General features: G+C 46.3%; 1 protein-coding gene across 1 annotated transcript; it reads left to right on the forward strand.

Annotated features, from left to right (window-relative positions):
* Positions 1-2,169: 2,169 nt before the first annotated feature.
* Positions 2,170-26,588, forward strand: LOC145356600 (E3 ubiquitin-protein ligase TRIM47-like). Its single transcript, XM_080209408.1, has 8 exons — positions 2,170-3,006; positions 5,810-5,905; positions 7,306-7,539; positions 11,612-11,780; positions 13,261-13,299; positions 17,151-17,204; positions 20,191-20,472; positions 26,464-26,588. The coding sequence occupies exons 1-8, from the start codon at positions 2,428-2,430 to the stop codon at positions 26,586-26,588; spliced, it is 1,578 nt and encodes a 525-aa protein (XP_080065534.1). The 5' UTR covers positions 2,170-2,427.
* The last annotated feature ends 267 nt before the right edge of the window (positions 26,589-26,855 follow it).

Here is a 26,855-nt window from a genome sequence, read left to right on the forward strand (position 1 = left end):
AACACAGCCCGGGAAACAGGCCCTTCGGCCCAACGAGCCCGTGCCGCCATTTTAACATTGTGAGTTCCCTCTTCCACCCGTGACCCTTGTCTACGCTTATAGCACTCCACATTGGAAACCAGATTGAGGGGAGACTAATTTAGGGACAATTTGTTACACCCAATCAGCCTAATAGCACATCTTTGGGGTGTGGGAGGAAACCGGAGCACCCGGAGAAAACCCACGCCAGCACGGGGAGAATGCGCAAACTCCCACAGACACCGACCCAAATCCATGTATCTGGACAGCAAACAGTGATAGTCACTGAGCTGTCGTCTTGCCCAGCATCTGGTCCAGTTTATAGACAAAAGAAGATTAGAATTGGTGCTCCGTAGGAATCTGGCACTTTGATCCCTTGTTAATATTTTATCAAATCAAAGCGGCATTTTAAAAATGGTTGCATTCTTTTTGATGATAGAAAAGCAGCTAAGGGAATTAGAACAAAACATTCATAAGTTGCTACAATGGAAATACGATTTGAAAATGAAACTCGGTTAAATACAAATGATAACTTGGTGAGTAAAACGCAATTTTATGTATTACATGGAAGAATAAATTAAGTGTCATTGTCCATAAAATTGACTAAAATATAAATACAAATTGACAAATAATTCAAACCAGAGAGAAAAGTTGACCAGTAGCCAAAACAAATATATTTATTTCCTAAATCAAACAAAAGAAGGGAAATTGCTGGACAAACTCAGCAGATCTAGAGAGAGGAGTCCCACACTTTGAGTGCATCTCTCTTTTGTGCCAGACCTGCTGAACCATAGAACCCTACAGTACAGAAAGAGGCCCTTCTGCCCATCGAGTCTGCACCGAACACAATCCCATTCAAGCCCTACCCCCATATATTATACCCACTAACCCCCTCTAACCTACACATCCCTGGACACAAAGGGGCAATTTCTTAGCATGGCCAATCAACCTAACCCGCACATCTTTGGACTGTGGGAGGAAACCCACGCAGACATGAGGAGAATGTGCAAACTCCACGTAGACAGTGACCCCAGCCGGGAATCGAACCCAGGACCCTGGAGCTGTGAAGCAGCAGTGCTAATGTGAGAAACACCGCTCACAGTCAAATAATTTAGTCGAGTCAAGTTCCGAAGGAGCAAGGTATTTTATTTAACGTTCTTGCAAGACCGGGTGTCCAAAAGATAGGCACACCCTACATCGAGTTTAAGCAAGCATTTTATACTATTTTACAAGCATATTAATCAATTACACAATATCTTGTTCTCCCCTAATTGGTGGTTCCTGTCCTATCAGTGAGTTGTCGTTCCCCTATTGGCTCACGGTGCCCCACATTCCCGTCCCCTCTACTCCCCTTCCAACCACGTTTCTTGTTATCGCGAGAGTACATATCATAGTGTTTATTCAATCTTCTTACTTGATTAGTTCTCCCATCTGTCTTATCTAAAACTATTTAACATGTCCAGTTCATACCGGCTGTAATCAATCTTCTGCTAACTTAATTACCGACGTCCCGACTATCTCAGCGACTGTCATCCCCCTGTAGTTAAGAGGTATGCTCAGTTGCAAAAACAACACATCCTGCTTACCATTTGTCTCCTAATCTGGGCCCCCAAACGTTCCTCCCACTGCCCATCTGGTGTTATCCCTACCCAATAGGTGGTTTCTTCACTGTCCTTGACCACAGTTCTGCTAGCATCAGCGAATTTTATACTCTGTGTTTGTGATTAAAACCAATTATTGTTCCCATAATGTGGTTTGGCCATGTGTCTGACTATATCCATCTTACCTGACTTTAAGCTATTTTTCTATGGTGTACAGGTATATGTGTTAACAGCATCTTTACCTGCTGTTCACAGCTAATAACCACTGTGCTACCGTTCCTTTATTCATTTTGTTTTCAATTTCCAGCGTTGACACGTAGCCCCAGTAAATTGCCTGGGCTTGTAAAATCTCACCCTGTGTGCTTCCCATCCCCACCCCCTTCCCCCTTATTAGGAAAAGGAGGAAGTGTTGGGAATGAAAGCGAAACTTTGCCTGGGAGGTTCCTGGAACTATTTTGGAGAACGCAGGGCAGTGTGGAGTGGAGAGAGAGAGGGAGAGGGAGAGAGAGCTGGCTGTTGGAAGATTTGGCTGTAAATTTTGTCCTGGGGTTATCAGCTGTCAATGAATTGGGGAGGAGGAGGGAATCCGATCTCCACGGGAAGCAGGGAAAACAGGAACCAAACCAACAGTAAACAAGGGAGGGGTTCACATAGTGTGGCTGTGTCTATGAATCGACAAATTGTCTCGATAAGAACTTGTTCTCCTTGCTGTGCAAGAGCAGACTTGCTGATTTCCCAGGCGAGAATCCTGCCTTGGTTTCCTGTTGGACTTTAACCTGACTTCTTACTGCGTTGGGTCCCCATCGCCATGGCTTCGCCGCTGGGCTCTCAGGATAAGTTTGTCTGTGCCATCTGCCGAGACATCTTCAGCAATCCAGCCACTCTCCCGTGTGGCCACAGCTTCTGCCTGCAGTGTGCGCAGTGTTACTGGGAGCTGAACTCCAGCCCAGACAGATCCAGCTGTCCGCACTGCCTCCAAACCTTCAGCCCCAGGCCCAGCCTGCACAAGAACCTCATCCTGTGTGAAATCCTGGAGGAGCTCAGGTCCAGCGGCAAGCTCTCAGCTGGGGCTGAGGCCGGCCCGGAGGACGTGGCCTGCGATCTCTGCGCCCGCACCAAGCTGAAAGGCAGGAAGTCTTGCTTGGATTGCCTGGTCACCCTCTGCCAGGGCCACCTGGCAGCCCACGAGAAGAGCCCAGCTTTCGGGGACCACACCCTGGTCGAGCCAGTCAGCCAGCTGAAAGTCCAGCAACAGTGTGCGGCGCACGGGAAACCTCTGGATCGGTTCTGTAGGACGGACAGAAGGTGTATTTGTGAGCTGTGTGTCGGAGAGCAACATCTTATTCACGAAACTGTAACTGTGCCAGAGGAAGTGGACAAACGACAGGTAAGGGAATCTAGGCCATAAAACATGATGTGGGTATGCCGGCGTTGGACTGGGGTAAACACAGTAAAAAGTCTGACAACACCAGGTTTTAGTCCAACCGATTTATTTGAGAATAGACTCACAAGCTTTCGGGGTTAGTCCCTTCGTCAGGTGAATGGAGAGTTCTGGCCTCAGACAGAGCATATAAAGCACAGACAGTTTAGAGATCACTGATTAGAATGATGAACTGTCTGTGCTCAGAGCATATAAAGCACAGATAGTTTAGAGATTACTGATTAGAATGATAAACTGTCTGTGCTTTATATGCTCTGTCTATCATTCTAATCAGTAATCTCTAAACTGTCTGTGCTTTATGTGCTCTGTCTGAGGCCAGAACTCTCCATTCACCTGACAAAGGGACTAACCCCGAAAGCTTGTGAGTCTATTCTCAAATAAATAAGTTGGACTAAAACCTGGTGTTGTCAGACTTTTTACCATAAAACATAGACAGGGGTCGTGGGTGGAGAGGGGGGACTGGTGGTGTTGAGATGGCGGTGCATGGGCCTGTTTCCCCGGCTGATTTTTGTTGTTTGTAGCCCTGAGACAGAGACCCAGTTTCAGGGTGGAAGCTATCAATATTGAGAGTTAAAATCCAGATCGTTCCACAGTAATGTTCTTGAATAGTTGTGTGTGGACAGTGAATAGTACATACCCAGAAACCAGTAAACAGGGTACTTGTCTTATCCGAGGGAACGTTTACTGAGTATTTAATACCTTTTTACAGTTTTTTTTTACAGCACAGTGGGTTAGCACTGCTGCTTCACAGCTCCAGGGTCCTGGGTTCGATTCCTGGCTCGGGTCACCGTCTGTGTGGAGTTTGCACATTCTCCTCGTGTCTGCGTGGGTTTCCTCCGGGTGCTCCGGTTTCCTCCCACAGTCCAAAGATGTGCGGGTTAGGTTGATTGGCCATGCTAAGAAATTGCCCCTTAGTGTCCAGGGATGCTTAGGTTAGAGGGATTAGTGGGTATAATATGTAGGGGTTTGGGGGTAGGGCCTGGGAGGGATTGTGGTCAGTGCAGACTTGATGGGCCGAATGGCCTCTTTCTGCACTGTAGGGTTCTATGATTCTATGATCTTTGCTCTGAAAGCACATTACCCAATAAATTTGACATTATCGAAACTAATTCTTGCTTTTCAACAAGTAGAACCTGTATCTCCTCATCATTCTCATCGGGTAGAGGGCCTGAGCATCTTCAGCGCAGATGAATGGATAGCATCCCAGTCATCCTCAGCGCTGCCTGCGAGGTGTAGGTCAGCAAGCGTAATTTCTAAGTTTCCACCACACATCCCAAAGCTCTTTGAGATACTTTTAAAGTTTGGTCACTATCGCGATCTAAGAAACACAGTCACCTCACACAAACAGCGATGTGATAATGATTAGGTAATTTGTTTTTGTGAGGTTGACTGAGGGATAAATATTGGCCGAGACACTGTTCTCCAGTGCCAAAGGATCTTATATATATGCCAAAGGGGTTGTATCAGAGATGAGGGGGTTGGACTATGAAGAGAGATTAAATAGACTGGGTCTGCACTCGTTGGAGTTTAGAAGGATGAGGGGGGGATCTTATAGAGATGTATAAGATAATGAAGGGGATGGATAGGGTAGAGGTAGAGAGATTCTTCCCACTTAGAAAGGATAGCAGGACTAGAGGGCACAGCCTCAAGATAAGGCGGGGGACAGTTTCGATCGGAGTTGAGGAGGAACCTCTTCACTCAAAGGGTGGTGACTCTCTGGAATTCTCTGCCCGTTGAAGTGGTGGAGGCTGCCTCGCTAAATATATTTAAGTCACGGGTAGATAGGTTTCTGATAGACAAGGGAATTAAGGGTTATGGGGAGAAAGTGGGAAAGTGGAACTGATCCACTTCAGATCAGCCATGATCTTATTGAATGGCGGGGCAGGCTCAAAGGGCTAGATGGCCTACTCCTGCTCCTATTTCTTATGTTCTTATGTTGCTTGAAAGATCGCACCTTTAACAGTGCAGTTTCAGACTAGAGTGTCAGCTGAGGCTTTTGTGTCAAAGTATCAAAGTGGTTTTTGTTAGACAGAAGAAGGTTAAGAGGTGACCTCATTGAGGCATACAAGATGATTAGATAGGGTGGACAGTGAGAGCCTTTTCCCTCGGATGGTGATGGCTAACATGAGGGGACATAGCTTTAAATTGAGGGGTGGTAATTATAGGACGGATGTCAGAGGTAGGTTCTTTATTCAGAGGGTAGTAAGGGTGTGGAATGCCCTGCCTGCAGCAGTTGTGGACTCGCCAACTTTAAGGGCGTTCAAATGGTCAGTGGATAGGCATATGGATAACATTGGAATAGTTTAGGTTAGAGGGTCATTAGATTGGTTCCACTGGTCGGCACAACATCGAGGGCCGAAGGGCCTGTACTGCACTGGAATGTTCTATCTGGAGTGGAACAAGAACTCACAATCTTCCCGACACTGGATCGAGGGGGCTGACTCAGGGTTGACACAAATGAAAAGGAGGAATTAGGACCTGTGTCAAAATGTTAGGATTAAGGAGAGACTTTAAAAAGATGGCTTGGGAAGGGAATTCCAGATCCTGGGGCTCAGGAAGCTGATGGCAAAGGTGGGGCAATAACAATCCAAGATCCGCAAGAGGCCAGAATTGGAGAACTGAAAGATCCTGGAGTGTAGTAGAGTTTGAGGATTGTATGGAGGTGGGGGATTTGAAACATTTGGGTGTAATTCAGGCAACCTCACGGTAGGTTATTAATCGCATGTGGGGTTTTTTTTTCCCCTTCTAGAAACTGATTCTCCAGGAGTTATCTCGTCACAGACAACAGCTACAAAACGCATTAGCAGAGACCAATAATCTTCAGCTAAAAGCTGACTCAATTAAGGTAAGCACATTGGTAATTCTGGACTTCATAAAAACACAAATGAGGGGGGAATTTCTGCACTCACAGGGCCACGCATCTGATGGATACCCTACCCCAGAGTGCAGTGGACACTGGAACACTAAACAAATTTAAGGAGATGGATAGATGGGCTTTTAATTAGTAACGGGATGAAGCGTGATGGGGAGTGGGCAGGGAGATGGAGATGAGGCTGAGATGAGAACAGCCCTTGAATGGAAGAGCAGGCTCGAGGGGCTGGATGGCCTGTTTCAGCTCCTAGTTCTTAGGTTCTTCTAAAACAATGAGATTTTCTCCAGATAGACCATAGGAGTAGGACAAGGCCATTCAGTCCCTTGAGGCTGTTCTGCTACTCAGTTAGATGGTTTCATCTGCTTTGGTTCCACATTCTTTAAGAGCATTGGCTAACAAAAATCTATGCATCTGAACTTTTACTTCATCTCAAAATGTTTTGGAACGTGGAGTTCCCGATTCCCACTTTGTGTGAAGAAATGTTTCCTGACACCATCCTAAATGCCGATCTTGGGTTCATGTCGCACTATCTGTAACCCCCGTGACTTGCCTGGGTTTGTAAAACCTCACTTACTGTCCTGTCTGGAGACAATACACATCTCTTTAACCTGTGCTCAATGCTCCTTCCACTCACATTGTCGGCACCTTTTAAGACTTGAACAGCAGGTTAGGTGTAAAGACTCACATTCTAATCAGTAATCTGCAGAGCAGCACGGTAGCACAGTGGTTAGCACCGCTGCTTCACAGCTCCAGGGACCTGGGTTCGATTCCTGGCTTGGGTTGCTGTCTGTGTGGAGTTTGCACGTTCTCCTCGTGTCTGCGTGGGTTTCCTCCGGGTGCTCTGGTTTCCTCCCACAGTCCAAAGATGCGCCGGTTAGGTGGATTGGCCATGCTAAATGCACAGGGTTATAGGGATAGGGTTGTGGGGTTAGGGTGGGGAGGGGGGTAAGACCTGGATGAAATGTTCTGTCGGAGAGTCAGTGCAGACTCAATGGGCTGAATGGCCTCTTTCTGCTCAGTAGGTATTCTGCAATTCTATGGAATCTATCAAATCTTCCAAATTATTTTGCACATCGCCAATTTCCATCACTCTATCAGTGTTGGCTGTGTCTTGAGCTGCTGAGTCCCACAACTGGATTTGCTCCCTAAACTCCTTTTTATCTCTCTTTCTCCTGTGTTTGGTGTGAAATTTTATTTGTTAATCCACCGTGGAGTGATTTGTCATGTTTGGCTATGTTAATGATACCTCATAATCACAAGTTGTTGCTGAACCTCTCAGTCAGATGATCTTTAATAGTTAAGGCAGCGTGAATCTAATCAATGCGGCCTGTCCTCATTCGGGAATGTTGCCAATTTTCCTCTGTTGTTAATAGAATTCCGCAGAGGGGGTGAGAACTGAAATCACCAAGAAACTCGCTGCCATGATCCAAGCCGTGGAAGCAGTCCACAGGGAAGCGATTGGGCTGGTTAATGATGACGAGCAGGTGGCACTGCGCCAGGTCGACAGCATCAGGAGCCAACTCCAACAGAGGGGTGCTGAACTCAGCAGGAATGAGAATCAGCTGAGCTCCCTGCTGAAGATCGATCACCAACTCATCTTTCTGCAGGTAAGGACATCATTTCACATTTGTTGCTGGGGCTGGTGTCCCGAGGGAGATGTCCAGTTGTCCAGGGGTGCCAAGAGCGGGATGTCCAGTTGTCCAGAGATGCTAAGAGAAGGATGTCCAGTTGTCCAGAGATGCTAAGAGAAGGATGTCCAGTTGTCCAGAGATGCTAAGAGAAGGATGTCCAGACATGTCCAGAGATGCTAAGAGAAGGATGTCCAGACATGTCCAGAGATGCTAAGAGAAGGATGTCCAGACATGTCCAGAGATGCTAAGAGAAGGATGTCCAGACATGTCCAGAGATGCTAAGAGAAGGATGTCCAGACATGTCCAGAGATGCTAAGAGAAGGATGTCCAGACATGTCCAGAGATGCTAAGAGAAGGATGTCCAGACATGTCCAGAGATGCTAAGAGAAGGATGTCCAGACATGTCCAGAGATGCTAAGAGAAGGATGTCCAGACATGTCCAGAGATGCTAAGAGAAGGATGTCCAGACATGTCCAGATGTCCAGAGAAAAATGTCCATTTGTTCAGGACATCATGTTCTTCCACTGAGGGCTGAAGGTTGGGAATCTGTTTCATGTTTGCCGGGCGGGATTCTCTGATCTTGTTCACCCCACCCCCCCCGCTGCCAGCAAGAATGGAGAATTTTGTATTCCAACCAAAACTCCTTTCACTCCCAGTCACCGGCGAGATCAGAGATTTCCGGCGATCAGCCTTTGCTTTTCCATTTGTTAATTTTCCATAAGTTATTTCCATCAAACAGCTATCTCATTGAGGGCCAGATATTCATCAAGGAAAAGTGGGATTGGGAAATTTTGTAGGATCAAGGATTCCATCTTGATTTTGGAAGAGCCTTGCTATGATCCTGATAGAGATCAGCATTGTTTTCTTTAGAATCTGGATGCTCATATTTATTTAAAGAATAAAGATACAAGCTTACTACATAAAAATCAAGAATGTATGTATTAGCATTCTATCTTAAATAGTGAAATTACAGATAATAAAAGTACAATGCACTCAGTTACTTTCAATCTAAACTAATTTTTAACTCCAGTTGCCATCTATATATTCAGGTACAGGCTGTGGTTTCTTGGATTTTCCATTTGCTTTTGCAAGGCTGTCCCTTCACATCTCCTCTAACCATCCTACAATGTTATACTCTTATTCAACAATTTTCTTAGGGGTAAGTTTTTCACTCAGAGGGTGGTGAGTGAGTGGAATCGGCTGCCGTCGGTGGTGGTGGAGGCGAACTCGCTGGGGTCTTTTAAAAGACTTCTGGATGAGTACGTGGGATTTAATGGGATTGGGAGTTACAGATCGTTCTATGGCCTGGTAGGTATGGATGTGATCGGCGCAACTTGTGGGCCGAAGGGCCTGGTTGTGCTGTAGTGTTCTATGTTCTATGTTAACACAGACCGCACAGCATCTTCAGCATGTCCACCTTCCTGGTTTAAGCATTCTTTACATTTGATGTTCACTCTCAAGTGAATAGTTGTATCTAAAACTTTGTCTGTCTCTCCTTCTCGCCCACTCTCAGTTTGGCTCTATCAGAAGTTCAATTCTTTGGGAGTTCTTCAGTCAGCAAGAGGGTTAAACTATTTTAACCAAAACACAAAGTTTCGCCTTACGTCCATGGCTGTAAGCCAAACCTAGAACCCAATCTTATGTTTCAAAAGACATCCTTTGATTACATTTTAACTTTTGCTGACTATACAGCTGCAGTGACCTGCACCACATTAGGAATCTTGATTTAAGAGAGAGCTTGCCTTTCTCAGATATTTTTTAAAAAAGCTTCCGGTATTTTTACTTCCCTTTCAGTAATAAATTCAAGGTCTGTCTTTTGAGCTCTCGCCTTGTTGGTTTGCACCATGGCCCCATCGTCTTATTGACCCATTTCCGTTTACAAAAATCGGAGGCATCTCCCTTCAGCTTCTCACTCACCTTGTCTGGTCCACTTTACTTTGGGCTGGGATTTCACTCTTTAAATCAGTTGGCAAATACTCGCGCACTGTAATTCTGTCACAGTTTTTCCTGGCCTGAATAAATCCCAACCCATCGCCAATCTGTTATGGGGCTGTCATGATGTTTCTCCTACTGTAGTTCAAACTATCATTTCCCTTAAGTAGCCAGACAAAGTCATAGAGTGATTTAAGATGATTTATTACTGTAGCTAAAAGACCCTGACTAAATCTTGAAGACCAGAGCGCAGAATTCAGAAATATACAAACAATTATAGTTTCAAATTTGATTACAAGTAATTGGCATATACCAATAAAAGCATAGGAGTTATCTCTATCCACTCACAATTATTGATTAAGGTTACATCATGCATGCACAATGATATAACTTCCAATGAAAAGTTGTGCATGTTATATCATCAAGCAATCCTAGGTCTTTCTCTGACCAAAGGGATATCAACCTCCCTTTCCATTGTTGCTTGTTCTTATGAGCAAACATGAGCTACAGCTGCACATCATTTAATTCAATGGTCCTTGACTCTCATCTGGGTTGAATCAAGACTTGTGGTTTTTGCATGGCTTTCCCTGTGTGACTGAAATACAGCTTGCAGCTCATATGACTTTTAAACTTGTGCGATTATTTACCATTTCACTCACCTAATTTGCACTCGGTGCATAACCAATAAACCAGAGTCTACACAGTTTGCTATAAGTTCTCATGTAATAGAAAGAAAATAGCCATTCAGAATTGTCCCTTCTCCAGAAACCTGTCAATGAGTAATAAGTAGGGAAATCCCATTGTAAACACCTTTTAGTCTATTTCACACCTCTTAATCTTCTCCAAACAAACACAGAGGCATGGCAAGACCACTTTAAAGATAAAGATCCAGTTATCGCAAGGTATTAAAGCTGTCAGTCAAACAAAGCTAACCCGCTCCCTTTGCAGCTGTGTGAACAGATTCTTGCTGGACTGAGTCGGCTAGTCATTCCTGTATTTATATTTGATGTGAATGAGTCAGTCCCTCAAGTGTTTACTGATAATTCCACTCAATGAGCTCAACTGTTCTCGTGAGAGTGAAATGACTGGGTGGAGCGTAAGTATCAGCGCACAGCACTTAACTCGAAACACTTGTTTCTGTCTTGTTAAATCTCTGCAACTCTATAGATTTGAGAAGCTGTCACGAGAATGTTTAATAGAGATGTTTCGTATTTTGTTTCCCATGTACCCTGATCACATCGAACGGTTTATTCTGGGGTAAGGGTTCCTGGCACCTCCACCTGTCCAGCCTGAAAAGTAAGACCAGTCCCACACTAGATGGATAGGTCAGTGTTCTTGGGGCTATTGAGGATGGGGCAGTGTTACTCAAACTCCAGGAAGAAATAGGGAGAAAGGGCAGTGCAGTCAGTGTTAGTCCTGAAATTGAATTTAAGCTGATGGTGTGATTTACAAAGAACAAAGAACAACACAGCACAGGAAACAGGCCCTTCGGCCCGACAAGCCCACGCCGCCCATTTTAACACTCCGTAGGTGCCTCATTCCAATCCTTCTTCTATCTATGACTTTTGTCTACGCCTCTTGGACTCCACAATAAAGGGGTGTAAATTTAGAGAATTATATGTGCGCCAGATTAAGGGAGGTCTAATTTAGGGACAATTTGTTAACACCAATCAGCCTAAGAGCACGTTTTTGGGGTGTGGGAGGAAACCGGAGCACCCGGAGAAAACCCACGCAGACACGGGGAGAATGTGCAAACTCCCACAGACACCGACCCAAATCGGAGATCCGACCCGGTTCCCTCTAACGGCACAGCAAACAGTGATAGTCACCGAGCTGTCGTGTTGTCCATTGTGCTTTGTTCACCACAGAGGATGGTGAATCTCTGGAATTCTCTGCCCGTTGAAGTGGTGGAGGCTACCTCGCTAAATATATTTAAGTCACAGGTAGATAGGTTTCTGATAGACAGGGGGATTAAGGGTTATGGGGAGAAAGCGGGAAAGTGGAACTGATCCACTTCAGATCAGCCATGATCTTATTGAATGGCGGGGCAGGCTCGAAGGGCTAGATGGCCTACTCCTGCTCCTATTTCTTATGTTCTTATGTTTATCCCTGATAGGAATCCAGTTGTTTAAAAGCAAGCGTGCAACCTCTGGATTTCCCACAACAGAAGACAGATGTCAAGTCCACAATGGCTCAGATCAACGTAGCTGTCACAGAACTTGCCACATGGGTCGAACAGCGAACGCAGCTGTTCTCCAAGCAAATCCTCAAAAAACGGAACAGCGGTTAGTGATTTCATACACTGTTTTAACCTATTACTGTTTCAGCAATATGGATAAGGCAAGTGACTATTATCTAAAGAGTAGGTGGGACTTTGCACAATGGTTAGCACCGCTGCCTCACAGCACCAGGGACCCTGGTTTTGATTCCCAGTTTCGGTCACCATCTGCGTGGAGTTTGTGCATTCTCCCCGTGTCTGCTTGGGTTTCCTCCGGGTGCTCCAGTTTCCTCCCACTGCCCAAAGATTAGGTGGATTGGCCACAGACCCAAGGCCAGACTTGTACTCGAATCCCTGGCATTGTGAGGCTGAATAATCATAGAATACCGTACAGAAAGAGGCCATTTGGCCTATCAAGTCTGTACCCACCACAATCCCACCCAGGCTCTATCCCCATAACCTCACACATTTACCCTGCTATTCCCTCTGACACTCGTGTCAGTTTAGCGTGGCCAATCAACCTTACCTGCACATCATTGGACTGTGGGAGGAGACTGGAGCACACGGAGGAAACCCACGCAGACACGGGGAGAATGTACAGGCTCCTGTGCAGACTTTTGATGACCTGAGGCTGGAATTGAACCTTGGTCCCTGGCGCTGCGAGGCAGCAATGCTCATTACTATGTCACCTTTTAAAGAGATAGGTGCAATTTATAGAACCCCGACAGCACAGGAATTAACTTTTCATTGCCTCAATAAAATCACCACTCTTAATTTGAGAAAAAATCTAAACGAATTTAAGTCATGAAACTTAAATCCATCTGAAAAGGTTTGGGAACCACATATGAAATGTTAGGGTGGCGTACAGTCCCCGGGCTGCAGGTCGAAGAACTGCGGCTAAATCTGGAACTTCATTATGCCATTGAAGCCTAGATGCAGAGACCAAAACCTGCGTCCCAAACAGTCCTGATCAACATCTGACCCGAGACTGGATACGGAAAATTTTCACACGTCCTAGGCAGCCAGCTAAAATGGGTGTGTTTTCCCTTGGGAGCAATAGGTCGATAGGTTTCTCTCCCTATTATGTACATATAATATGTATATTATAGGTAATAGAACCTATTGTGTATTATGGACTAGAGGTCACAGCCTCAAGATAAGTGGGGGGGTGGCAGTTTAGAACAGAGTTGAGGAGGAACTTCTTCACTCAAAGGGTGGTGAATCTCTGGAATTCTCTGCCCGTTGAAGTGGTGGAGGCTGCCTTGCTAAATATTTTTAAGAAGCGGGTTGATGGGTTCTTGATAAGAGAGGGGATTAAGGGTTATGGAGAGAGGGCGGGAAAGTGGAACTGAGCCACGACAGATCAGCCATGATCTTATTGAATGGCGGGGCAGGCTCGAAGGGCTAGATGGCCTACTCCTGCTCCTATTTCTTATGTTCTCAGTATTGAAATGATAAATGAAGTAAATGGAACAATGTAACTTGCTGAAGATCACTGTGGAAATTAGCCTTCAATGATTTCTCCTCACTATGTTTGCTTTGTGTAGAACATCCAAAGGTGAAGAATAGTGAAGAGTTCATATTTTGTAAGTATTTTTGATTCTACACTAAGTCCAGATGTGACTTGTCAGTTGTTATATGTTCCAAATCAACAGGTTCTTCACTGAAACTCTATTGAAACGGGGCTTTTACTTGCTGGCTTCATTAAACCAGAGGCACAAGACAGATCCTCCTTGCCAACCTCACACATGCTGTCTTCAGTGTGAGACTGGGTTAAAATTGGCCCTGCTGCTCCCAGTATTGCTAACACATTAAGGCAAGCTCTGGGTATGAACAGTGTCCCTCTGCTGCAGACAGCAGCTGCCCCGGAGAGGCTGAAAATATGGTTCTGAGACATCATCAACAGATATTAGGTCAGATACCAAATCTTGAACGAAAGGTAGATTTTGCAGAGTGTCTTAAATGAGAGAAAGGTATCAAGGCAAAGAGACGGAAGGAAGAAATGGCAATGTTCTCAGCAATGACTGAAGCCATTTAAAGAAGGCACATGATTGGAAGACATGAATGGAGCCAGGTAAGCCAACTGGACAACAGGGCAAGAGGTGTTGGAGGGTGATTGTGTAATCAGGCAAGTCAAAAACTTTCAGACAGGTTGAGAAGTACGAGAAGGGAAAGTTTACCTTTGTCACAATCACATAGGATGCCCTGTGTTACTTTGTTAAGAGCTGCGTCAGCACGGTGAAACAGGCGCTGATACGAGGGATCCAAGCGCGGAGTTCTGGGATTTGGGAAAAGGACAATGTTTGTACACCTGAGGGACGAAAGGGAAATTGGAGATGGAGCAGTAGTTGGCAAGAATGGAGTGGTCAAGGGAGGAGAGAGGTGACGATGCAGTTTTGAGGGAGAACCGGACTGTATCAGTTAACAAGGGAGACAGGATGGGAGACTGGGTGATCGCAGTTTAATGACAACTTAATAGAGATTTTGGAAACTAAAGAAAAATATGAATCCTGGTAGGGCAAGAAGGCGACCAGGATGAGAAGGTAATTCACCAATACACCAATACTGACCGATTTCCCCAATAGAACATTATATAGTCATATTAACAGCACAAATGTCAGATCAACTTGGCAGCTTTTGATTTGTGTACTATTTATTGTAACAAATAACTCAATCAGGTTCCTAAAATTTATAAAGCTTCAAGTAAGGTTTATTTATTAGTGTCACAGTAAGCTTACATTAACACTGCAATGAAGTGACTGTGATTGGTATGTGGCCTGAATAACTCAGAAGAGGCGGTTGGCAGAGCCCAATTTGGACTTTAAAGAAGCCATTGGAATAGTTTTATTGCTGGAGATCGCTGTAGAAGGGGTCCCTGAGCTATGGGGGAGCGGGGGGCAGGCAACAATATCCTCCAGCGAGGGGCAGGGGAGGCACCTCCTGTAATCAGTCCTCAATGAGAGAGCTTGTTTAAACCAAATGTTAAAGGGCCCTCACGATATTGGAGCCCTAATATCACCACCAGATAGCCAAAGAAAGGCCATGACAATGCAAGAGAAAACATATTCCAGAGAGGTGCAGGTGGATCGCTGTAAAGGAACACCTGGACTATCTCAGGGGCAGGGATTCCACACCTGAGCAGGTCTCACAAGTGGCCATGGAGATGGCCACTTTCAGTATCAGTCCTCAGCTCGAAGCTGGCTCCACATTGTCCCTCTGGATAGACTCATAGAACCCTACAGTGCAGAAAGAGGCCCTTCAGCCCATCGAGTCTGCACTGAACACAATCCCACCCAGGCCCGACCCCCATATCCCTACATACTATACCCACTAATCCCCTCTAACCGACACATCCCTGGACACTAAGGGGCAATTTCTTAGCATGGCCAATCAACCTAACCCGCACATCTTTGGAAGGAAACCAGAGTACCCAGAGGAAACCCACGCAGACATGAGGAGAATGTGCAAACTCCACACAGACAGTGACCCGAGCCGGGAATCGAACCCAGGACCCTGGAGCTGTGAAGCAGCAGTGCTAACCCACTGTGCTACCGTGCTTCCCTGTCTGAAGGCACAGTCTGAAGTTTGAAGGCACAGACTCGGAGATGGGAGCTGAGGAAGTGGACGTCCAGACTGAAATGGAGGTTGAGGAGGAACCCGCGTCGCTGACCCTGCGACACTCCCTCCGGAAACACGGGTCCCCCTGTCGGTTTGCACTCTCTGACCCAGCCCCACCTTCAACAGACCTCAGACCAATCGCTAAACAACAGGAAGGAACTTCTCACCGTGGGGACACTGAGGGGGAAGTGGACTGAAGTGGGGGGGGGAGGGATGTTATGACAGGAAGTGACAATTCCATGGATAGGACCTGGTTTGTAAAAGATAGCTGTGGTCTGGCCTGTGTTATTGTAGAATCCCCACAGTGCAGAAGGAGGCCATTTGGCCCATCGGGCCTGTACCGACAACAGTCCCATCCAGGCCCTATTCCCATAACCTCACACTTGCTAATCCCCCTGACACCAAGTTCAATTTAGCATGGTCAATCAGCCCGACTCGCACACCTTTGGACTGTGGGAGTCCACACAGACACGGGGAGAAAGTGCAAACCCCACGTAGACAGTGACCCAAGGCTGGAATTGAACCCGGGTCCCTGGCAGAGTGAGGCAGCAGTGCTAACCACCATGCTGCCTGGGCTGATTCTCTACACAGAGTTTGTGCATCTCAGCAAAAGACTTGATGTACAGTAACATTGATGGGATTATCTTCAACACCTTCGCTTTTCTCTGCTTTGGCTTCTCACTGTAGACAAATCCTGGCGCAGCACTAAAAGAAAATGCCACTAAAGTTAGAAGAGAAATTTCAATTCTGCAAGGGCAGAAAGAACATTTAAAACGGGTGGCCTGGCTCTTCGGACGTGATCCCAAACGGATCCCTGGGATCATTATGGAGCAAGCAGGGCCAGTCTCTTACAAGGTTAAAGTCTAGGATAGAACCTCAAAGAAAGGTTCATTGATAGATCTCCCCATGGGCTTCATGGTGTACAAATCCCCTTATCGAGTGAGTGGAGGCTTGCCCAATGGGATGGGATCAATGGGGGGGTGTTAGAACCTGTTGCTCTAACCCAGACCGTTGTTGGGAGGCCCCGGGGTACAGTCTTACCAGCTGTAAGGCACAGACACAGCGCTTCCTTTGGCTTCCAATAAAAGGCTTCTGGTGATGGGAAACTGGGCAAGGCTGAATTACTACGGCACGGTAGCACAGTGGGTTAGCACTGCTGCTTCACAGCTCGAGGGACCTGGGTTCGAATCCCAGTTTGGGTCACTATCTGTGTGGAGTTTGCACATTCTCCTTGTGTCTGTCTGGGTACTCTCCGGGTGCTCTGGTTTCCTCCCACAGTCCAAAGATGTGAGAGTTAGGTGGATTGGCTGTGCTAAAATTGCCCCTTAGTGTCCTGGGATGTGTAGGTTAGAGGGATTAGTGGTTAAATGGGTAGGGTCAGGGTGGGATTGTGGTCAGTGCAGACTCAATGGGCCGAAGGGCCTCTTTCTGCATTGTAGGGTTCTACGGTTTTTACTAAGTCTGCCCCTGCCCATCACTGAGAGACGAGCAACTTGAAGTTTTGGCTTTCAGGGATAGGTGAACAGCCGGTCAAGCGACAATAAGCATCTGGAAGCTTGGCTAAATAATTGGAAATGGGCCTAATTTTGGGTCAGTCCTGGGCAGTTCCGATTCTGGACCCAAAGAGATTTCCCCTCACCACCTCCTGGTCTTTACCCAGGGAGTAACTTCAACCCTCAGAGCAAATTATTCTATTGATATCTCTCCTTATTGATCTATTTAATGTGTTTAATGAGATGTTAAATAAAATAGAAATGTGTGCCTGCAGCTACCTGTAGGATCTCACTGATTTTTGTCTTATTGTGTTTACTTTGTACAGCCACTCAAATCAAGAACATACCCAAGACCGTCTCTAGAACATATTACTTACAGTGTAAGTGTTCCTGACCAGTGCTGTGTTTTGTTCAATGATGGTTTACATTCTGTTCGATTTGCCAAATCCGCAAATAGTTCACAGGAAGTGCTTTGGAGCAACACTTCCACTTCCTGGTTCAACTCAGTCTGAAATGTGGACTGTCGGAACGACTGGAAGAAGCTGTTGTGGAATTAAGTGGCCAAAATGATCCAGATTTTCCTGCTGGCCAAACACATGGTCCCTCGAATGGCAAACACAGCAACCGTTCCCTGGTGGTGGGAGGTACAAAACTCCAGGCTCGAGCGCAAACAGTTAGGCCCGCCCTGCGGGACTACCCTACCCGAACATCTTGATAACATTTTTGATTTTGTGTGCACCCAGTGCTCTCAATTTCAACTTGACATCAGTAGTACTAATTTTTTTTTGTTTTTATTCCAATCAAATCCAATTCAGAGTCGTTGGGCCTGTTTCCCGTGCTGGGTTGTTCTTTGTTCTTTGTTGTTTGTTCAACAAGTTGAGACATTCCCAATCCAAGTTGGCAAGACAGGGCTCTCACCTCCTGTCTTGGGCTTGACCTACAGGATCCAAGCTGATTGGAGCAGGCATAGCTCCTCCTCCAAGGCTTGATCTCATTTGCATCTTAGGCCGAGATGCCACTTTTAAAAATTGCTTCAAATGAAGTTGAAATATAACCTAACACTACACTTGATCTTAGCCAAAAGGCTTGAGAAGCTGACATCAATAGTTCTGATTTGGATCGAATTTGATACCATGTTTGGTAGCTCACTCAAATCATCCCCATGTTCTCAAATCTGGTCAGCACCAGCAATAACTACCACTAAAGTCACACTAATCCCATTTTCCAGCCCTTGTCCCATATCCTTGAATGTTATGATGTTTCAAGTGCTCATCCAAATATTTTTTCATAGGTTGTAAATTTTCCAGCCTCCACTACCTTCCCAGAGAGCACATTCCAGACTCCCACCACCCTCTGAGTGAAAAACCTTTCTCTCAAACCTCCTCTGAATCTCCTGTCCCTCACCCTATGCCCCCTCATGATTGACCTCTCAACCGAGGGGAATGGCTGCTTCCTATTCACCCTGTCCAAACCTCTCCTAGTCTTATACGCCTCAGTCACATTCCCCACCCTCAGCCATCACTGCTCCAAAGAAAATAATAAGAAGGCTCACAACACCAGGTTCAAGTCCAACAGGTTTACTTGGTAACAAATGCCACCAGCTTTCAAAGCGCTGCTCTCCACTCACCTGACAAAGGAGCAGCGCTCCGAAAGCTAGTGGCGTTTGCTACCAAATAAACCTGTTCGACTTCAACCTGGTGTTGAGAGAATTCTTACTGTGTTTACCCCAGTCTTACGCCAGCATCTCCACATCTAAAGAAAACAATCCAAGCCTATCTATTCTCTCCTTTATAGCTCAAACACTCCATCCCAGGCAACATCCTGGTGAATGTCCTCTTTACACCCTCTAGTTGCTCACACTTTTCCTATAGTGAGATAACTGGAACTGTACACAGTGCTCCAGCTGTGACCTAACCAATGTTCTATACAGCTCCAACATTACTTCCTCACTCATATAGTCTATGCCACAACTGATAAAAGCAAGTGTCTCCATATGCCTTCTTAATATCCTATTCACTTGTTTGGCTGTCTTCAAGGATCTGTGAATAATTATCCCAAGATCCCTCAACATTTCCTACATTACAACACTGACTGCACTTCAAAAGTGACTTCATCGGCTGTTAGACTCTTGAAGAAAAGTGCATTATAAATACAAGTCTTCCTTTTCTTCACCCCAGTCTTAAACGGTCAAACCCTTGACCTGAGACTATTCATTCTAGAATCTCTGGCCGGGAAATTTTATAGGTTTCAATGAGATGGCTTCTCATTTTAATGCATTCCAGAGAGTACAGGGATCTCACACAACGACATTGCCAATTATTCCTTTCTCATTACACAATACCCAGTCTAGGATGGCTTGCTCGCTAGGTGCTTCCCCAGTGTACTGGTCCAGAAAACCATCCAGGAATCCCTCCTCGACGATGTTGCGGCTAATTTGATTTGCCCAACCCGTACGCAGATTAACATCGCCCACAAGTACAGATCTTCCCTTTTCACGTGCATCTCTAATTTCCTGTTAAATGCCATCTCCAAAATCACCAGCTTAGGGGTCCATAGACAACCCCTACTCATGCTTTTTGCCCCTCGGTTTTTCTCAGCTCTACCCACACAGATTCCACACTGTTGGAGTGAATATCCTTCCTCAGTGTGATGTTAATTGTCTCTTTAACCAGCAATGTAATTCCACTGCCTTTACCTTTTTTGTCTATCCTTCCTAAATTCTGAATACTCTTGGAAGTTCAGTTCCCATCCCTGGTCACCCTGCGACCACGTATCCATAATCCCGGTTATATCATTCCCGTTTACAACTGTTTGTGTAACTAATTCATCCACTTTGCTATGAATGCTCTGAGTGTTAATTGTTGGGCGACACGGTAGCACAGTGGGTTAGCACTGCTACTTCACAGCTCTAGGGTCCCGGGTTCGATTCCCGGCTCGGGTCGCTGTCTGTGTGGAGTTTGCACGTTCTCCTCGTGTCTGTGCGGGTTTTCTCCGGGTCCTCCGGTTTCCTCCCACACCCCAAGGTTGTGCTCTTAGGCTGATTGGTGTGACAAATTGTCCCTAAATTAGTCTCCCCTCAATCTGGTTTCCGATGGGGGTACCATAAGCATAGACATGGGTCAAGGGTGGAGGAGGAAAAACACATTGTTAAGATGGCGGCGGGGGCTCGTTGGGCCGAAGGGCCTGTTTCCCGTGCTGTGTTGTTCTTTGATCTGAGTGATACAGTTTTTCTCAAATCCCCTCCTGCCCCTTATCCTAAACCCATGCCCCCTCGCGAGGGGAGCCTAAGAGGAATAGCGACTCCAATCTGTCTTTTCAAACACGTGTTGTAACAAAGGGATTTCCTTTCTTTCATTGTCTTCACAGATGCTGGAAGACTCCGATTCAATTTAAACTCTGCAAACGGCTGTCTTCACTTCTCTAACAGGTATCAGGCAGTGTGGTATTCAACACCAATAAATTACCCTGATCACCCAGACAGATTTGATAAGCAGCCACAAATCCTGTGTGACTCTGTCTGGATCGGCAACTTCAGTCGTAGATATTTTGAATTTGAATTGTTCAAAAATCAGAGGAGTGACCATATTTGCGTGGGCATCACACACTCTGATATTGAAAGAAAAGGCATTAGCCTTTCCTCTGCGCTGGGTAGGTATAACCAGTCCTGGTGTTTAGATTTGCACCTAACACCACGCGATACTTTCTTAATCTTTGAGAATGGAGTCGAATCTGACGTACCAAGCGTGAGCTACAACAGGATTGGAATGTTTCTGGACAATCGGAGCTTGTCGTTTTACAGTGTGACAGACACAATGACCCTAATCCACAAATTTACAAATATAAATACACAGACAGCCTATCCTGCTTTTCGAATGGGAGCTGGAACAGCCCTGAGACTCTGTCAACTTTGCTAAAGACTAGTTTCTACAACTGAGAGTCCTGTATCGAATGCCTTTGGATAGAATGTAACTCCGACACCCAGTGGCTATTGATGACTCGTTTAGTTTAAGGAATTTGGACAGTTGCATTCACGACCAGCGCTCACAAGTGCGGCGCTGATGGGGTTTGAATTTGTAAGTGGGCGGCTGGGCGATGCCTGTGCGCCTCTAAGCTGTGGGAGGGGAGAGAGGTACAGTGATCCTCATGGGAATGCAAGATCCCCCCTGAGCCACATGCCACCCTGATTTGGAAATAGACAGATACAGAACATAGCTTGTAAATACAATGTATCAAGTCTTCACACTAATTCAACATTATAAGGAAGCAAGTGTAAGGTGATTGAGATTGGTAGATGCTAATTGTAATCAAATTTGAAACTATAATTGCGTATGTATCTCTGAATTCTGCATTCTGGTTAGTTACAGGCTGTGACCTGCCAGTTTCTGAGCTACGTAACTTGATTAAACAACTGCTTAAGAGAGCTCCGTGTCTTGGTCTGGTTACTTGAAGGATAAAGTTGTGATCAATTAAAAAACTGGACATCAAAGCCCGCAACACTTTTCTATTAAACATCTTCAAAGAGTTGACAATAGTTAGTTTCAATATTGTTAACAATATACTGGCGCAGATTATCCTCTAGATAACTAGCTTAATATAATAACAAACTAGCGTTGCCTAAGAACCTGGACAGTCTGTTATGATATGTGCATATGGTTGGCCAGACTGACATTTATCGTCTGTTTCTCCAGGTGGTTGGAGAAAGTGTTGGTCAGCTGTCTTCTCAAACCACTTGAATTGATATACCTACAATGCTCTTAGGGAGACTGTTCATAGATCATCATAGAACCCTACAGAGCAGAAAGAGGCCCTTCGGCCCATCGAGTCTGCACCGAACACAATCCCACCCAGGCCCTACCCTCATATCCCTACATATTATACCCACTAATCCCTGTAACCTACGCCTCCCTGGACACTAAGGGGCAATGTCTTAGCATGGCCAATCAACCTAACCCGCACATTTGCTGATGACACAAAGATAAGTGGAAAAGCAAATTGTGCGGAGGGTGTGGAAAGTCTGCAGAGGGATCAAGATAGGCTGAGTGAGTGGGCGAGGACCTGGCAAATGGAGTACAATGTTAGCAAGTGTGAGGTTATCCACTTTGGCAGGAATAATAGTAGGAGGGATTACTATTTAAAGGGTGAAAAGCTGCAGCATGCTACGGTGCAGAGGGACCTGGGGGTCCTTGTGCACGAGTCGCAAAAACCCAGTCTGCAGGTGCAGCAGGTGATCAAGAAGGTGAATGGGATGCTGGCCTTTATAGCGAGGGGGATAGAATATAAAAGCAGGGAGGTCTTGCTGCAACTGTACAGGGCACTGGTGAGGCCACAGCTGGAGTACTGTGTGCAGTTTTGGTTGCTGCACTTACGCAAGGATATATTGGCCTTGGAGGGAGTGCAGAGGAGGTTCACTAGGCTGATACCGGAGATGAGGGGGCTGGACTACGAAGAGAGACTAAATAGACTGGGTCTGTACTCGTTGGAGTTTAGAAGGATGAGGGGGGATCTTATAGAGACGTATAAGATCACAAAAGGGATGGATAGGGTAGAGGTAGAGAGATTCTTCCTGCTTAGAAAGGGCAGCCTCAAGATAAGGGGGGGGTGCAGTTTAGAACGGAGTTGAGGAGGAACTTCTTCACTCAAAGGGTGGTGAATCTCTGGAATTCTCTGCCCATTGAAGTGGTGGAGGCTACCTCGCTGAATATATTTAAGTCATGGGTAGATAGGTTTTTGACAGACAGGGGAATTAAGGGTTATGGGGAGAAAGCGGGAAAGTGGAACTGATCCACTTCAGATCAGCCATGATCTTATTGAATGGCGGGGCAGGCTCGAAGGGCTAGATGGCCTACTCCTGCTCCTATTTCTTATGTTCTTATCTTTGGACTGTGGGAGGAACCCAAGCAGACACGAGGAGAACGTGCAAACTCCACACAGACAGCGACCCGAGCCGGGGATCTAACCCAGGTCCCTGGAGCTGTGAAGCAGCAGTGCTAACTGCTGTTCTTAGGGTGTTGACCTGACAATGTTGGAGGCAGGGTCCAAGGTGGGATGGAGGAGAAATTGCAGGCGTTTTTATTTATTCGTTCATGTGGGTGTCGCTGGCTGGGCCAGCATTTATCGTCCATCCTTGAGTAGTCGATTTGAGGGCGTTTAAGAGTCAACAACATTGCGGTGGACCTGGATTCACATGTAGGCCAGACTTAATGACATTACTGTTACTAGAGAGGCGGTGCTCGACAGACTGGAGGGGCTGATTGTGGACAAGTCTCCAGGACCGGATGGAATGCATCCGAGGGTTCTGAAAGAAATGGCGGAGGTGATAGTGGATACCTTGGTGGTTATTTTCCAGACGTCGCTGGATTCCGGGGAAGTGCCGGATGATTGGAAAACGGCTAATGTTACACCGTTGTTTAAGAAGGGTGCCAGGCAAAAGGCGGGGAATTATAGGCCAGTCAGTTTAACGTCTGTGGTAGGTAAAATGTTAGAATCTGTCATTAAGGAGGAAATTGCGAGGCATCTTGAAGGGAATTGCTTGATAGAGCAGACGCAGCACGGTTTCATTAAAGGGAAGCCGTGTCTGACAAATTTACAGGAGTTCTATGAGGATGTGTCTAGGGCGGTGGATAGAGGAGAGCCGGTGGATGTGGTCTTTCTAGATTTTCAGAAGGCGTTTGACAAAGTACCTCACAAGAGGTTATTGCAGAAGGTCGAAGGGCATGGAGTTGGGGGTAGGGTGTTAGCGTGGATAGAGGATTGGTTGTCAAATAGGAGGCAGAGAGTGGGGGTCAACGGGTGCTATTCGGATTGGTGGATGGTGACTAGTGGAGTGCCCCAGGGGTCGGTGCTGGGGCCTCAGCTTTTTACCATTTATATAGATGATCTGGAGGAGGGAACCGAGTGTAGGGTGTCGAAATTTGCTGATGACACCAAGATTGGGGGAACGGCAAATTGTGCAGAGGGTGTGGAGAGTCTGCAGAAGGATCTAGATAGGCTGGGCGAATGGGCCAGGAAATGGCAAATGGAATTTAATGTTGGCAAGTGTGAGGTGGTCCACTTTGGTAGGAAGAATGGTAGGAAGGACTATTACTTACGGGGCGAAAAACTGCAGCAGGCGACGGTGCAGAGGGACCTCGGGGTCCTTGTGCATGAGTCGCAAAAACCCAGCTTGCAGGTGCAGCAGGTGGTCAGGAAGGCGAATGGGATGCTGGCCTTCATAGCGAGGGGGATTGAATATAAAAGTAGGGAGGTCTTGCTGCAGCTGTATAGGGCATTGGTGAGGCCGCAGCTGGAGTACTGTGTGCAGTTTTGGGCGCCGCACCTGCGCAAAGATATTTTGTCCTTGGAGGGAGTGCAGAGGAGGTTTACTAGGCTGATACCAGAGTTGAGGGGGTTGAGCTATGAGGAGAGGCTGAATAAACTGGGCTTGTACTCGTTAGAGTTTAGAAGAATGAGGGGAGATCTCATTGAGACGTATAAGATGATGAATGGGATGGATAGGATAGAGGTGGAGAGACTCTTCCCGCTCAGAAAGGACAGGAGGACTAGGGGGCACAGCCTCAAGATAAAAGGGGGGCGGTTTAGAACGGAGTTGAGGAGGAACTTCTTCACTCAAAGGGTGGTGAATCTCTGGAATTCTCTGCCTGTTGAAGTGGTGGAGGCTGCCTCGCTAAATATTTTTAAGACGCGGATTGATGGGTTTTTGATAAGAGAGGGGATTAAGGGTTATGGGGAGAGGGCGGGAAAGTGGAACTGAGCAGCGACAGATCAGCCATGATCTTATTGAATGGCGGGGCAGGCTCGAAGGGCTAGGTGGCCTACTCCTGCTCCTATTTCTTATGTTCTTATGTACTAGGTAAAAGGCATGAGTGACCCAAAAATGACAATGGTTTCATGTTTGCCATTCAACTTCCACATTTCTATCAAATTCAAATTTCATTGCATGCCGAGGTGAGATTCGAACCTGGGTTTCCAGCCAGGAACCCTGGATTCCTAGCTCAGTGACAGTGACAGTACATCTAAGCCATCGCTTGCTCCTAGTTTCCCCTACCTCTGCTAAGTTTTAAAGTTTATTTATCAGTGTCACAAGTAGACTTACATTAACACGAGGGGACATAGCTTTAAATTGAGGGGTGGTAATTATAGGACGGATGTCAGAGGTAGGTTCTTTACTCAGAGGGTAGTAAGGGCCCTGCCTGCAGCAGTTGTGGACTCGCCAACTTTGAGGGCGTTCAAATGGTCAGTGGATAGGCATATGGATAACATTGGAATAGTTTAGGTTAGAGGGTCATTAGATTGGTTCCACTGGTCGGCGCAACATCGAGGGCCGAAGGGCCTGTACTGCGCTGGAATGTTCTATGTTCTAACACTGCAATGAAGTTATTGTGAAAATCCCTTCGTCACCACACTCTGGCGTCTGTTCGAGTACACAATCAAGCAACTTCTTTTCCTGGACGCACAGCTCTCAGGGACACCAGGAAAATTAAACAGTCAGCATTTCTCAAGTTATTTGGGGTGGCATGGTGGCACGGTGGTTAGCATTGCTGTCTCGCAGCACCAGGGACCCGGGTTCAATTCCAGCCTTGGGTCACTGTTAGTGTGGAGTTCGCACATCCTCCCCGTGTCTGCTTAGCCTTCCTCCCCCAGTCCAAAGATTGGCCATGCTAAATTGCCCTTTACTACTGGGGGTATTGGCAGGGTAAATATTATAGGGATGGGGCCTGGGTGGGATTGTGGCCAGTGCAGACTCGCTGGGCCAAATAGCCTCCTTCTGCACTGTAGGGTTTCTGCTGGCTCCTTGCAAGTTGTGTAGTGAATTTAAACAAAGAAGTTTATCTAGTACTCAGGAACACCAACGAGTGCATACAGCTCACCTTCTTTGTATTGCCAAGGATGACTAACACATCCTTGCAGCTTCCAAATAAATTTTACACCACCCAATGAGCTAAATCTATGTAATTGAACTTTATAAATCTCCCTGCTTCTTGTTCTGTGCTTCTGTTTTCGTTTCTGATCAGGTTGGTTGAAAAATATAGTTACGTTCTAACTTGTCATCAAAGCAAAACATAGCTTTGAAGTCTCGCAGTTGGCTGGTTTTCACCCTCTGAGCCTCTTCCGTAGCTTTGAGATTGTTATTTTCCGATACAATCCAACAATGACCTTCATCCACAAAATAGAAAGCCCAGCCTGACGGCTCCAGCACTGGGCTGAGTTGAAGATATTAACGGAAAATGTAGAGATTTGGTACAATCACAAAGTCTCGATTAGCGAATATCAAAAGTAAATTGGCTTCGCTAGGTGGAAAACCCAGATCCCACCAGAAGAAAGCGATAAATATATAGCAACGCTGGCTAAAGCAAATGAAACACTTCAGGCTGAGGTTTTCCAACCTCGCCCGCACTGGGATTCTCCAGTCCCGCTGCAGTGAAGGGAGATTTGGCCAATTCTATGTTCTCATTGGTAGTGGGGCGTGAATGGCCAAGTATTCCAGAATTTGAGCTAATGATGCCCAGTTAAAGAATCACCCAATAAGAACATAAGAAATAGGAGCAGGAGTAGGCCATTTAGCCCTGGATCCCGCGCCCGACACCAACCGAGAGGAACCTTTCCCAGCTATGGGTCACCCACAGCTGACTTCTTCAAAAGAGATGCTGGAGCTCAGAGTCGGAGAGAAGGGACTTGCTTTGCCGTTTGCCAGCGACAAGACAGAAGCTTGTCGGAAGTTAGCTTCGGGTCGTCGGGTCCAGCTTGCTGCACAATCTCTCGGATAGAGGCTGGTGAATGTAGTCACTGGAACGTTGGCGGAGCTGTCACACCTTGTAGGAGGAGTCACAAACATTTCCCACAGGTGTGTTTTAACCCTTCCAGCCCCGCTGCCTGTACTTCCTGGGCAGTGCAGCGTGTAAGGGCCCCCTCTCTTGACAAAATCCATGAATGTTTGCATAAGATGTGGATGTTATTGATGTTTTTCTCTTTTAATCCACAGGTGCTTCGGTCCGCCTTGTTGTCCAACGAGGGACATACACGCGGTGGGTCGT

Source organism: Carcharhinus amblyrhynchos, chromosome 21 (genome assembly GCF_965287045.1).
Source record: "Carcharhinus amblyrhynchos chromosome 21, sCarAmb.v2.hapA, whole genome shotgun sequence".
Lineage (NCBI taxonomy): Eukaryota > Metazoa > Chordata > Chondrichthyes > Carcharhiniformes > Carcharhinidae > Carcharhinus > Carcharhinus amblyrhynchos.